This window comes from Penaeus monodon, chromosome 9 (genome assembly GCF_015228065.2).
Source record: "Penaeus monodon isolate SGIC_2016 chromosome 9, NSTDA_Pmon_1, whole genome shotgun sequence".
Classification (NCBI taxonomy): domain Eukaryota; kingdom Metazoa; phylum Arthropoda; class Malacostraca; order Decapoda; family Penaeidae; genus Penaeus; species Penaeus monodon.
The window spans coordinates 8364444-8378541 of NC_051394.1; the positions used below are offsets into that span (position 1 = coordinate 8364444).

General features: G+C 37.7%; 5 protein-coding genes across 5 annotated transcripts in view; all 5 read left to right on the forward strand.

Annotated features, from left to right (window-relative positions):
- The first annotated feature begins 1418 nt into the window (after positions 1-1418).
- LOC119576915 (cuticle protein AMP1A-like) lies at positions 1419-2368 on the forward strand. The gene is made up of 3 exons (XM_037924565.1): positions 1419-1446; positions 1670-1959; positions 2078-2368. Exons 1-3 carry the CDS (start codon positions 1438-1440, stop codon positions 2307-2309), a joined length of 531 nt encoding a protein of 176 aa, XP_037780493.1. The 5' UTR covers positions 1419-1437; the 3' UTR covers positions 2310-2368.
- Positions 2369-4883: 2515 nt separating this feature from the next.
- On the forward strand, positions 4884-5841 carry LOC119576609 (cuticle protein AMP1A-like). The gene is made up of 3 exons (XM_037924270.1): positions 4884-4892; positions 5133-5422; positions 5551-5841. Exons 1-3 carry the CDS (start codon positions 4884-4886, stop codon positions 5780-5782), a joined length of 531 nt encoding a protein of 176 aa, XP_037780198.1. The 3' UTR covers positions 5783-5841.
- A 1754-nt stretch (positions 5842-7595) lies between these two features.
- Positions 7596-8521, forward strand: LOC119576914 (cuticle protein AMP1A-like). The gene is made up of 3 exons (XM_037924564.1): positions 7596-7624; positions 7821-8110; positions 8231-8521. The coding sequence occupies exons 1-3, from the start codon at positions 7616-7618 to the stop codon at positions 8460-8462; spliced, it is 531 nt and encodes a 176-aa protein (XP_037780492.1). The 5' UTR covers positions 7596-7615; the 3' UTR covers positions 8463-8521.
- Positions 8522-10893: 2372 nt separating this feature from the next.
- On the forward strand, positions 10894-11767 carry LOC119576610 (cuticle protein AMP1A-like). Its single transcript, XM_037924271.1, has 3 exons — positions 10894-10902; positions 11076-11365; positions 11477-11767. Exons 1-3 carry the CDS (start codon positions 10894-10896, stop codon positions 11706-11708), a joined length of 531 nt encoding a protein of 176 aa, XP_037780199.1. The 3' UTR covers positions 11709-11767.
- Positions 11768-13729: 1962 nt separating this feature from the next.
- Positions 13730-14098, forward strand: part of LOC119576913 (cuticle protein AMP1A-like) — a 940-nt gene continuing 571 nt past the window's right edge. Inside the window, exons 1-2 of the mRNA XM_037924563.1 lie at positions 13730-13754; positions 13912-14098. The exon at positions 13912-14098 is cut by the window's right edge and continues 103 nt beyond it. Coding sequence (XP_037780491.1) covers positions 13746-13754; positions 13912-14098 — 196 coding nt within the window. The 5' untranslated portion in view covers positions 13730-13745. The remainder of the gene's footprint in view (positions 13755-13911) is intronic.

Genomic DNA, 14098 nt, shown 5'->3' on the forward strand with positions numbered 1-14098 from the left:
TTCAAAATGGAAGTTAAAATATTCGAAAAGAACTGAAAAAAAGGAGATGTAACGGATAGGTTTACATAGATGCTTAAAGACATGGACCTATATATAAAGTTAAACTTTTAAAAAACGAGTCGATGACTGGAACCAATTCAGATTTTTTATTTTCTTGAAATTGCAGTAGACTGGGTCATTAATTGATTCACTGTCTCACTGCAAGAGACTTGGCTTACATGCAAAAGAAAAAAAATGTAAGAAAAAAGTGGAAGCTGTAACTTTCTCTCTCTCTCTCTCCTTTATCCATTTTCCCCTTAATGCAGAACAAATGCCGTTAGCAGCAGACGTTCACAAGGTAGTGTAACAAAGGATTAAAAATCGGTCTGAGTTAGATGCCTGCTCATCCCGATAGAAATAGAGGCCTATACATTTCTAAGAATAATTCAGCAGGCCTTGCCTACTCATAAACACGTCTTTGATAGAGAGAGAGAAGGAGGTAGGGAGAGAGTGAGTGAGGAACAGAGAGAGAGAGAAAGAGACAGTGGGAGAGAGGATTGCGGGAAAGAGTGTCATTTTCGCATGAATATTGACTGATCTAATGACCAAACACTTAATATTTAAAGAATGATAATGCGGGCAGCTCTATCTTGTCCTCTATTGAAGATAAAAATAATACATTGAATTCCTAGCAAAAGGCACTAATGAAGAGCCCCATACATAAAGTTTTGATACAATAAGATTAGAGCGCCGCAATATTCAATGAGTATAGTTTGTACATTGCACAGTACGGGGAAAACATGCACTATAAAGGACTAGCAGTCCGTTGTAAATATAACAAAGAACTAAAGCCGATCAATATCCACCGCAACAAGTGTTAGATCAAAATATATGTATCACAGACCACAGTAACTCGAGACAAAATCAAGATGAGATATAAAATAGATTTTTTTATTGTTCAAAAAAACATCTGATAAGAACTCGAAACGAGGAGGTTTAATGTTCCTTTTAATTGTAACTTTTAATTATATTTTGCCAATTTTAGCAATAGGAAGAAATTAAGTGACAAAAATAACTAGATAAATTAATAGTAGCAATATCTATTTCCTCGACCTATGTGAAATATGAAAGACATGTTCAATTCCCTATTCCCTGTATACCGCCAATTCCTTCAAACAGAGATGGATAGTTATCTGCGCTTCACCATATAAAAGTAATTTTCAAGATACAAGAATTTTGTAACATATTACATCGTGTAGCAAAAAAGAGAAAAATAGGAAAGAAACGTGATAACTAGGTATGGGAAGATACAAATACAACTTTAATAGTGATGCAGGGAATACAAGACTACTGAGATAAAAGGTGAAGGTCAGGGTTTTGTATGTAGGGAAGGTCAGTCCTTACTATATAAGGTGGGCCAACGCTGATTCTGGCACCAGTATCTACTGACACATCAACATGAAATTCGTGAGTAGATATGAAATGAGAGGAACATTTACATAACATACATACATACATATATATATATATATATATATATATATATATATATATATATATATATATATCCATATACATATGTATACATATATACATAGTACATTTCACAAAATGCTATTATTGTGTGTTTTAATGTAATACGATTATGAACATGACTGACCAAATGATGACATCCCTGTTGTGACCACAGTTGATCCTCGCCTGTGTTGCCGCTGTGGCCGTCGCCGCTCCCCAGTACAGCTATGGGGTTCCTTCTGCTGAGTCTAGCGAGGAAGTCGCTGCTCCCCAGACCAGCTATGGCGCTCCTCGTGCTGCGTCCAGTGAGGAGGTCGAGTTCGTGCCAATCCTCAGGGACGACCGCGTACACGAGGAGGATGGAACTTACAACTTCGACTTCGAAGCTGCCAACGGCATCCGTTTCTCTCAGGCTGGATCCCCTGATGGTGATGAGGACGCTGTGATCAAGGCTGGAGAATACTCGTAAGTACTACTATTAATCATTTTTTAGAAGCATTTCCAATCGCTAAGAACAGAAAATCAATAATGAAGTCTCATGATTTTTTCTTCTTTTCATTCTAATATATTCATTGTTTTACAGATACACCGCACCCGACGGTACTGAAGTCCATGTCAAGTTCGTGGCTGACGAGAACGGCTTCCAGCCCCAGTCCGACGTCCTCCCCGTGGCTCCCGCGTTCCCCCACCCGATCCCTCAGTTCGTCCTCGACCAGATCGCCTTCGCCGCCGAGGAGGACGCCGCCCGCGCCCGCGCCGGTGATGATTCCGACGAAGTTGCCGCCCCATCCACTCTCTACGGCCGCCCCAACTAAATTCATAATCAAACGATGTATTTATTTTATTTATAAGTAAAATAGAATTTATCAAGCCATTTCATGTGTCACTCACCTTAATTTCTGTAACAGTCACATTTTATACATTTTATAACGTACTCAATATATATATATATATATATATATATATATATATATATATATATATATATATATATACAGCATTATTTTCCCGTTGTTGCCACTACATTTTCATAAATTACTGTTGACCATGTACCTAACCACACTCGTAATGCAAATTCAAAATGGAAGTTAAAATATTCGAAAAAAACTGAAAAAAAAGAGATGTAACGGATAGGTTTACATAGATGCTTAAAGACATGGGCCTATATATAAAGTTAAACTTTAAAAAAACGAGTCGATGATTGTAGCCAATTGAGATGTTTTTTCTTGAAACTGCAGTAGACTGGGTCATTAATTGATTCACTGTCTCACTGTAAAAGACTTGGCTTACGATGCAAAAGAAAAAATGTAAGAGAAAAAAGTGGAAGATGTAATTGAGACAATTCAGTGCACTTTCTCTGTAGAGGAGAGGATTGCGGGAAAGAGTGTACATAGCGGGTCATTTTCGCATGAAATTTGACTGATCTAATGACCAAACACTTAATATCATATAAAGAATGATAATGCGGGCAGCTCTATCTTGTCCTCTATTGAAGATAAAAATAATACATGAATTCCTAGCAAAAGGCACTAATGAAGAGCCCCATACATAAAGTTTTGATACAATAAGCTTAGAGCGCAGCAATATTCAATGAGTATAGTTTGTACATTGTACAGTACGGAGAAGACATGCACTATAAAGGACTAGCAGTCAGTTGTAAATATAACAAAGAACTAAAGCCGATCAATATCCGCCACAACAAGTGTTAGATCAAAATATATGTTTCACAGACCATAGTAACTCAAGACAAAATTGAGATGAAATATAAAATAGAATTCTTTATTGTTCAAAAAAACATCTGATAAGAACTCGAAACGAGGATGTTTAATGTTCCTTTTAATTTTAACTTTTAATTATGTTTTACCAATTTTAGCAATAGGAAGAAATTTAAGTGACAAATATAACTAGATACATTAATAGTAGCAGTATCTATTTCCTCGACCTATGGGTCATTAACTGATTCACTGTCTCACTGTAAGAGACTTGGCTTACGTTGCAAAAGAAAAAAATGTAAGAGAAAAAAGTGGAAGATGTAACTGAGACAATTCAGTGCACTTTCTCTCTCTCTCTCTCTCTCTCTCTCTCTCTCTCTCTCTCTCTCTCTCTCTCTCTCTCTCTCTCTCTCTCTCTCTCTCTCTCTCTCTCTCCTTCATCCATTTTCCCCTTAATGCAGAACAAATATCGTTAGCAGCAGATGTTCACAAGGTACTATAATAAAGGATTAAAAATCGGTCTGAGTTAGATGCCTGCTCGTCCCGATAGAAATTGAGGCTTATACATTTCTAAGAATAATTCAGCAGGCCTTGCCTACTCATAAACACGTCTTTGATAGAGAGAGAGAAGGAGGTAGGGAGAGAGTGAGTGAGGAACAGAGAGAGAGAAAGAGACAGCGGGAGAGAGAGAGGTAGAGGATTGAGGGAAAGTGTACGTAGGGGCTCATTTTCGCATGAAATTTGACTGATGTAACGACCAAACACTTAATATCATTTAAAGAATGATAATTCGGGCAGCTCTATCTTGTCCTCTATTGAAGATAAAAATATTACATGAATTCCTAGCAAAAGGCACTAATGAAGAGCCCCATACATAAAGTTTTGATACAATAAGCTTCGAGCGCAGCAATATTCAATGAGTATAGTTTGTACATTGCACAGTACGGAAAAGACATGCACTATAAAGGACTGGCAGTCCGTTGTAAATATAACAAAGAACTAAAGCCGATCAATATCCGCCACAACAAGTGTTAGATCAAAATATATGTATCACAGACCACAGTAAATCAAGACAAAATTAAGATGAGATATAAAATAAAAATTCTCATTGTTCAAAAAACATCTGATAAGAACTCGAAACGAGGAGGTTTAATGTTCCTTTTAATTTCAACTTTTAATTATGTTTTACCAATTTTAGCAATAGGAAGAAATTAAGTGACAAAAATAACTAGATAAATTAATAGTAGCAATAGCTATTTCCTCGACCTATGTGAAATATGAAAAACATGTTCAATTTCCCTATTCCCTGTATACCGCCAATCCTTCAAACACAGATGGGCAGTTCTGTGCGCTTCACCATATAAAAGTAATTTTCAAATGTTGCACATTTACATATTTTTCTCATCTACCATAATTTTGCAAATATGTGATCGTATACAAGAATTTTGTAACATATTACATCGTGTAGCAACCACAGAAAGAGGATAATAGAAAAACGTGATAACTAGGTATGGGAAGATACAAATACATCTTTAATCATGATACGGTGAATACACGACTACTAATGAGATAAAAGGTGAAGGTCAGGGTTTTATATGTAGGGAAGGTCAGTCCCTACTATATAAGATGGGGCAACGCTGATTCTGGCACCAGTACAGTATCTACTGACACATCAACATGAAATTTGTGAGTAGATATATGAGTGGAACATTTACATGACATACATACATACATACATATATATATATATATATATATATATATATATATATATATATATATATATATATATATATGCATATATGCATATACATATGTATACATATATACACAGTACATTTCACAAAATGCTATCATTGTGTGTTTTAATGTAAATTGATTATGAACATAACTGACCAAATGATGACATCCCTGTTGTAACCACAGTTGATCCTCGCCTGTGTTGCCGCTGTGGCCGTCGCCGCTCCCCAGTACAGCTATGGGGTTCCTTCTGCTGAGTCTAGCGAGGAAGTCGCTGCTCCCCAGACCAGCTATGGCGCTCCTCGTGCTGCGTCCAGTGAGGAGGTCGAGTTCGTGCCAATCCTCAAGGACGACCGCGTTCACGAGGAAGATGGAACTTACAACTTCGACTTCGAAGCTGCCAACGGCATCAGCTTCTCTCAGGCTGGATCCCCCGACGGTGATGACGACGCTGTGATCAAGGCTGGAGAATACTCGTAAGTACTACTATTAATAATTTTTTTAGAAGCATTTCCAATTGCTAAGCACAGGAAATCAATAATGAAGTCTCATGATTTTTTCTTCTTCTTCTTCTTTTCATTCTAATATATTCAATGTTTTACAGATACACCGCACCCGACGGTACTGAAGTCCATGTCAAGTTCGTGGCTGACGAGAACGGCTTCCAGCCCCAGTCCGACGTCCTCCCCGTGGCTCCCGCGTTCCCTCACCCGATCCCTCAGTTCGTCCTCGACCAGATCGCCTTCGCCGCCGAGGAGGACGCCGCCCGCGCCCGCGCCGGTGATGATTCCGACGAAGTTGCCGCCCCATCCACTCTCTACGGCCGCCCCAATTAAATTCATAATCAAACGATGTATTTATTCTATTTATAAGTAAAATAGAATTTATCAAGCCATTTCATGTGTCACTCACCTTAATTTTCCTAACAGTAACATTTTATACATTTTATAGCGTACTCAATATATATACATACAGCATTATTTTTCCCGTTGTTGCCACTACATTTTCATAAATTACTGTTGACCATGTACCTAACCACACTCGTAATGCAAATTCAAAATGGAAGTTAAAATATTCGAAAAGAACTGAAAAAAAGGAGATGTAACGGATAGGTTTACATAGATGCTTAAAGACATGGACCTATATATATAAAGTTAAACTTTAAAAAAACGAGTCGATGACTGTAGCCAATACAGATTTTTTATTTTCTTGAAATTGCAGTAGACTGGGTCATTAATTGATTCACTGTCTCACTGTAAGAGACTTGGCTTACGATGCAAAAGAAAAAATGTAAGAGAAAAAAGTGGAAGATGTAACTCACTCTCACTCTCACTCTCTCTCTCTCTCTCTCTCTCTCCCTCTCCCTCTCTCTCTCTCTCTCTCTCTCTCTCTCTCTCTCTCTCTCTCTCTCTCTCTCTCCTTTATCCATTTTCCCCTTAATGCAGAACAAATGCCGTTAGCAGCAGACGTTCACAAGGTACTATAATAAAGGATTAAAAATCGGTCTGAGTTAGATGCCTGCTCGTCCCGATAGAAATAGAGGCCTATACATTTCTAAGAATAATTCAGCAGGCCTTGCCTACTCATAAACACGTCTTTGATAGAGAGAGAGAGAAGGAGGTAGGGAGAGAGTGAGTGAGGAACAGAGAGAGAGAAAGAGACAGTGGGAGAGAGAGAGGTAGAGGATTGCGGGAAAAAAGTGTACGTAGGGGGTCATTTTCGCATGAAATTTGACTGATGTAACGACCAAACACTTAATATCATTTAAAGAATGATAATGCGAGCAACTCTAGCTTGTCCTCTATTGAAGATAAAAAGAAATACGTGAATTCCTAGCAAAAGACACAAATGAAGAGCCCCATACATAGAGTTTTGATACAATAAGCTTAGAGCGCAGCAATATTCAATGAGTATAGTTTGTACATTGCACAGTGCGGAGAAAACATGCACTATAAAGGACTAGCAGTCAGTTGTAAATATAACAAAGAACTAAAGCCGATCAATATCCACCGCAACAAGTGTTAGATCAAAAGATATGTATCACAGACCACAGTAACTCAAGACAAAATTAAGATGAGATATAAAATAAAAATTTTCATTGTTCAAAAAACATCTGATAAGAACTCGAAACGAGGAGGTTTAATGTTCCTTTTAATTTTAACTTTTAATTATATTTTACCATTTTTTAGCAATAGGAGGAAATTAAGTGACAAAAATAACTAGACAAATCAATAGTAGCAGTATCTATTTCCTCGACCTATGTGAAATATGAAAAACATGTTCAATTCCCTATTCCCTGTATTCCGCCAATCCTTCAAACACAGATGGACAGTTCTGTGCGCTTCACCATATAAAAGTAATTTTCAAAAGTTGCACATAAACATATTTTTCTCATCTACCATAATTTGCAAATATGTGATCGTATACAAGAATTTTGTAATATATTACATCGTGTAGCAACCACAGAAAGAGGAAAATAGAAAAACAACGTGATAACTAGGTACGGGAAGATACAAATACATCTTTAATCATGATGCGGTGAATACAAGACTACTAATAAGATAAAAGGTGAAGGTCAGGGTTTTATATGTAGGGAAGGTCAGTCCCTACTATATAAGATGGGGCAACGCTGATTCTGGCACCAGTACAGTATCTACTGACACATCAACATGAAATTTGTGAGTAGATATATGAGTGGAACATTTACATGACATACATACATACATGCATATATATATATATATATGCATATATGCATATACATATGTATACATATATACAGTACATTTCACAAAATGCTATCATTGTGTGTTTTAATGTAAATCGATTATGAACGTGACTGACCAAATGATGACATCCCTGTTGTGACCACAGTTGATCCTCGCCTGTGTTGCCACTGTGGCCGTCGCCGCTCCCCAGTACAGCTATGGGGTTCCTTCTGCTGAGTCTAGCGAGGAAGTCGCTGCTCCCCAGACCAGCTATGGCGCTCCTCGTGCTGCGTCCAGTGAGGAGGTCGAGTTCGTGCCAATCCTCAAGGACGACCGCGTTCACGAGGAAGATGGAACTTACAACTTCGACTTCGAAGCTGCCAACGGCATCAGCTTCTCTCAGGCTGGATCCCCCGACGGTGATGACGACGCTGTGATCAAGGCTGGAGAATACTCGTAAGTACTACTGTCAATCATTTTTTAGAAGCATTTCCAATTGTTAGTAACGGGAAGTCAATAATGAAGTCTCATGATTTTTTTTTTCTTCCACATTCTAATATATTCTATGTTTTACAGATACACCGCACCCGATGGCACTGAAGTCCATGTCAAGTTCGTGGCTGACGAAAACGGCTTCCAGCCCCAGTCCGACGTCCTCCCCGTGGCTCCCGCGTTCCCTCACCCGATCCCTCAGTTCGTCCTCGACCAGATCGCCTTCGCCGCCGAGGAGGACGCCGCCCGCGCCCGCGCCGGTGATGATTCCGACGAAGTTGCCGCCCCATCCACTCTCTACGGCCGCCCCAACTAAATTCATAATCAAATGATGTATTTATTCTATTTATAATTAAAATAGAATTTATGAAGCCATTTCATGTGTCACTCACCTTAATTTTGCTAACAGTAACATTTTATACATTTTATAGCGTACTCAGATATATATATATATATATATATATATATATATATATATATATATATATATATATATTTATATTTATATTTATATATTTATACAACATTATTTTCCTGTTGTTGCCACTACACTTTCATGAATTACTGTTCACCATGTACCTAACCACACTCAAAATGAAAGTTAAAATATTCGAAAAGAACTGAAAAAAGGAGATGTAACGGATAGATTTACATATATATTTAAAGATATAGGCCTATATATGTTAAACTTTTAAAAACCGAACCAATGACCGTAGCCATTAGGCAATAAAAGAGATTGGGAACAGACACAATAATAAAACCATCACTTGAATGCAAGACAAGTTACTGTATTATAAATTAAGTAATAACTTAGATGAAGGTTAGTATATTAAGTTGAAATATATCAACGAATGATTAAAAGATTCCTAATACTAACGTATGGACTTTACCTGCCACACAAATAATGAGATTTTTTATTTTCTTGAAATTGCAGTAGACTGGTTCATTAATTGATTCACTATCTCACTGTAAGAGACTTCGCTTATGATGCAAAAGAAAAAAAAATGTAAGAGAAAAAAGGGGAAGGTGTAATAGAGAATTCAGTGCACTTTCACTTTCTCTCTCTCTCTCTCTCTCTCTCTCTCTCTCTCTCTCTCTCTCTCTCTCTCTCTCTCTCTCTCTCTCTCTCTCTCTCTCTCTCAATCCTTTATCCATTTTCCCCTTAATGCAGAACAAATGCCGTTAGCAGCAGACGTTCAGAAGTTAGTATGATAAATTATCAAAAATCGGTCTGAGTTAGACGCCTGCTCGTCCAGATGAAAAAAGGCCTATACATCTCTAATAATTCGGCAGACTTTCCCTACTCACAAACACGTCTTTGATGGAGAGAGAGAAGGAGGAAGGGAGAGAGTAAGTGAGGAAGAGAGAGAGAGAGAGAGAGGATTGAGGGAAAGAGTGTGCGTAGGGGGTCATTTTTCGCATAAGATTTGACCAAACAACTCAACCACCACAAATTTACATTCTGTCCTTTTTTTTTTACATGCAGATGGCTCCATATGTGCTCAGCCGGTAAGGAGTCTATCTGTAGGACCTAGTGACCGATCCTGATTTCCCCATTCCTTGAATTGGCGGGAATATGTGCTTTTCTTTATAATATAATTAATATCGATACTGTTATTGTTGTTATTGATGATGTGATTAATAAAGTGTTTTTATAATCTTGGTAACATTTAAGACAATGAAATAATACAGAGGACCCTTTCCAAAAGTCAAGGAAAAGGGTAATAACTGACTCCTTGGTGATTAAGCACTTAGAGAGCCATCTATGTGTAAATACAATAAATAAACTTATATTGCAATGGCCACGGCATGTATTATTGCCATCCGTGCCAATTGGGTTAATATCATTTAAAGAAAGATAATGCGAGAAACTCTATCTTGTCCTCTATTGAAGATAAAAAAAAATAATAATAAAAAATAAAAAACATGAACTCGTAGCACAAGATACTAATGAAGAGCCCCATGCATAAAGTTTTGATATAATATACTTCGAGCACAGCAATATTCAATGAATATAGTTTGTACAATACACAATATGGAGAAGACATGTATTATAAAGGACTAGCAGTTGTAAATATAACAAAGAACAAAAGCCGATCAATATCCGCCGCAACATACCACAGTAACTCGAGACAAAATTAAGATGAAATATAAAACAGAATTTTCATTATTCAAAAAATATCTGATAAGAACTCGAAACGAGGAGATTGAATGTTCCTTTTTAATTGTAACAGCAGTTCATTTCATATTTTGCCAACTTTAGCAATGGGAAAAATGTAAGTGATAAATATAACTATATAGATTAAAATAGCAGTATATATTTCCTTGATCCATGTGAAATATGAGAAGCATGTTAATATTTTCCGTCTCCCCACTCCCTGTATATCGACAAACCTTCAAACATAGATGGACAGTTCTCTGCGCTTCGCCATATTCAAATAATTTTCAAAAGTTGCACATAAATATATTTTTCTCCTCTACCATAATTTGCAAATATGTGATTGTATACAAGAACTTTGTAACATATTGTAGCAACCACAGAAAGAGGAAAATAGAAAAGAAACAACGTGATAACTAGGTATGGGAAGATACAAATACATCTTTAATCATGATGCGGTGAATACAAGACTACTAATGAGTTAAAAGGTGAAGGTCAGGGTTTTGTATGTAGGGAAGGTCAGTCCCTACTATATAAGATGGGGCAACGCTGATTCAGGCACCAGTACAGTATCTACTGACACATCAACATGAAATTCGTGAGTAGACACGAAATGAGTGGTACATTTACAATATATATACATATATATCCACATACGTATTTATGCGTATACACGTAGTACATTTCACAAAATTCTATCACTGTGTGTTTTAATGTAATTCGATTATGAACATGACTTACTAAATGATGACATCCCTGTTGTGACCACAGTTGATCCTCGCCTGTGTTGCCGCTGTGGCCGTCGCCGCTCCTCAGTACAGCTATGGGGTTCCTTCTGCTGAGTCTAGCGAGGAAGTCGCTGCTCCCCAGACCAGCTATGGCGCTCCTCGTGCTGCGTCCAGTGAGGAGGTCGAGTTCGTGCCAATCATCAAGGACGACCGCGTTCACGAGGAAGACGGAACTTACAACTTCGACTTCGAAGCTGCCAATGGCATCAGCTTCTCTCAGGCTGGATCCCCCGACGGTGATGACGACGCTGTGATCAAAGCTGGAGAATACTCGTAAGTTCTACTATTAATCTTCTTATGTGAAACATTTCCGATTGTTAGGAATAGGAAATCAACAGAGAACAGTATTTTTTCTCATATTCTAATATATTCAATGCTTTACAGATACACCGCGCCCGACGGCACTGAGGTCCATGTCAAGTTCGTGGCTGACGAAAACGGCTTCCAGCCCCAGTCCGACGTCCTCCCCGTGGCCCCCGAATTCCCTCACCCGATCCCTCAGTTCGTCCTCGACCAGATCGCCTTCGCCGCCGAGGAGGACGCCGCCCGCGCCCGCGCCGGTGATGATTCCGACGAAGTTGCCGCCCCATCCACTCTCTACGGCCGCCCCAACTAAATTCATAATCATGCGATGTATTTATTCTATTTATAATTAAAATAGAATTTATAAAACGATTTCATGTGTCAATGACCTTCTTCATATCATACATATATTTGTGTGTGTGTGTGCGCGTTTGTGTTTGCAATATATGGACATAAATAAACACAGTAACGTGAGCACAAAGATGACAAAATAACACCTACACTATAGACAAGAAATTGAGCGTTGTGGTTTGGTTATTTGCTTCGTCTGATGAGGATTTCTTGAGAAGTTCGAAATGTTACTTTCACTTTCTTTTCATTATGTGGCTATTTCCTTGTATGTTCTTATATACACGAAGATCTACAGAAAGGTATTGGCACGCAGATAAATTAAGATATAAGTGAAGATGAGAACCCGAGAATTATGTCCTTATTTGCAGTGCCACCTCTTCACTTTTGCAGTCTGCAGTGCCGAAATCATTTGAACTGATAAATGCCGCTACCTGGCTGTCAGAGGCTGAATGGAGGGAAAAGTCGTCTCACTTCTTTGGCTGCCCGAATATATATAAGCAATATATCCATAAAATTATACACACTGTATGTCAAATACAGAAATTAATATATGTATTGCATTGATACATGTCTACATACATATACATATATACATTATACTTATCTATTCATCTATTTCTACATTCCATACCCACACACGCACACACACACATATGTGTGTGTGTGTGTATACATATATATTACATATAGGCATATATATATATATGATATATATATTATAAATTATATGTACACTCACACACACACACACATACATGCATGCATGCAAGCATACATACATACATACATACATAAATACACACATACACACACACACACACACACACACACACACACACACACACACACACATATATATATATATATATATATATGTATATATATATGTATATATGTATATGTGTGTGTGTGTATATATGTATATATATATATATATATATATATATATATATATATATATATATATATAATATATATATATATATATATATATATATATATATATGTATGTTGTATTGTATGCATAAATGTGTGTAAGTATGCCTCTGTGTGTGTGTGAGTTTGTGCGCATATATGTGTGTATAAATATACTTTTAATTTACCGGTTGCAGAATAAGTGTCTATTTCTGCTTCTTTCCCATACCCAAGCAATATCCCTATAACTATTATTTATGCTACCTTTCTTCTACTTTTTTTGTCTGTGTGTATGTGTGTGTGTTTGTTCAGAAACACTAGCCTTCCAAGTCCATAAATTTGGTAAGCAAATGACGAACAAAATAACCCAGTATACTGTTTTAATATACTTTTAACAGCATATGTTCAGCACGCGTAAAGAAACACATATATTATAAACATATATGCTGTATACATACATGCACTCAAATATATGTTTCTTTCCTTTCTTTATATTTGATTTGATTGTTTAAACATGGATTGTAACTACACATCACATCACATACACCCAACCACCTTTGTTTAGTTTATAATCTAGAGAGTTAAGTTAATCATTCGGCCATTGGTTGAATCCACGACCTTAACAAACTGTCTTAAATACCTTGAAGTTCCATCCCCAGCGAAACATGGATCCCATCCCCCTCCCCTCGCCAAACCGGACCTATCTCTTAGTCAATGAATCTCTGTCTACCTGCACCTAGTACCCTGAACAGTCCTTCCTTCAAAAGTGAAATGGTTCAGTGACCATCAACTAGCACTTCTTTTGGCTCTTTTTTTCCTCTTTTCTGCCTTCAATTAAACCTAACCTATCTTTAAAATGACATACAGAAGTAGGTGAAGAATTCAAAATACATATAAATGCATAAAAAAAAAAAATTATATGGAGCGAGGAACATCCTTGTAAGACCAGTGATGAATTAATGAAGGTGAAGGTTACGTGTTCCCAAGGTCAGGACGCGGAAGGGCTCTATAGAAAGAAGGTCAAACCCTACTATATAAGATGTGCAACACTGATTCCTGCACCAGTATCCACTGAGACATCAACATGAAGTTCGTAAGTAGATCTTTCAACCGGCTACATATTTTTGCTATATCTTTGAAAGGCAGATATGCAACAATTTCTATTGTTTAAGCATTTGTGTTTGCCTCAGCACTGATGAACGATAAACTATAGCAATGAATATATGATGATGGTATCTTTGTAACAACAGCTGATCCTCGCCTGTGTTGCCGCCGTGGCCGTCGCCGCTCCCCAGTACAGCTATGGGGTTCCTTCTGCTGAGTCTAGCGAGGAAGTCGCTGCTCCCCAGACTAGCTATGGTGCTCCTCGTGCTGCGTCCAGTGAGGAGCGCGAATTCGTGCCAATCCTCAAGGACGACCGCGTTCACGAGGAGGATG

Bases quoted from the DNA above. Each gene is read 5' to 3' on its own strand.
- LOC119576914 (XM_037924564.1), top strand. The intron at 8,111-8,230 runs GTAAGTACTACT...TATGTTTTACAG, and splicing joins ATCAAGGCTGGAGAATACTC to ATACACCGCACCCGATGGCA.
- LOC119576609 (XM_037924270.1), top strand. The intron at 5,423-5,550 runs GTAAGTACTACT...AATGTTTTACAG, and splicing joins ATCAAGGCTGGAGAATACTC to ATACACCGCACCCGACGGTA.
- LOC119576915 (XM_037924565.1), top strand. The intron at 1,960-2,077 runs GTAAGTACTACT...ATTGTTTTACAG, and splicing joins ATCAAGGCTGGAGAATACTC to ATACACCGCACCCGACGGTA.
- LOC119576610 (XM_037924271.1), top strand. The intron at 11,366-11,476 runs GTAAGTTCTACT...AATGCTTTACAG, and splicing joins ATCAAAGCTGGAGAATACTC to ATACACCGCGCCCGACGGCA.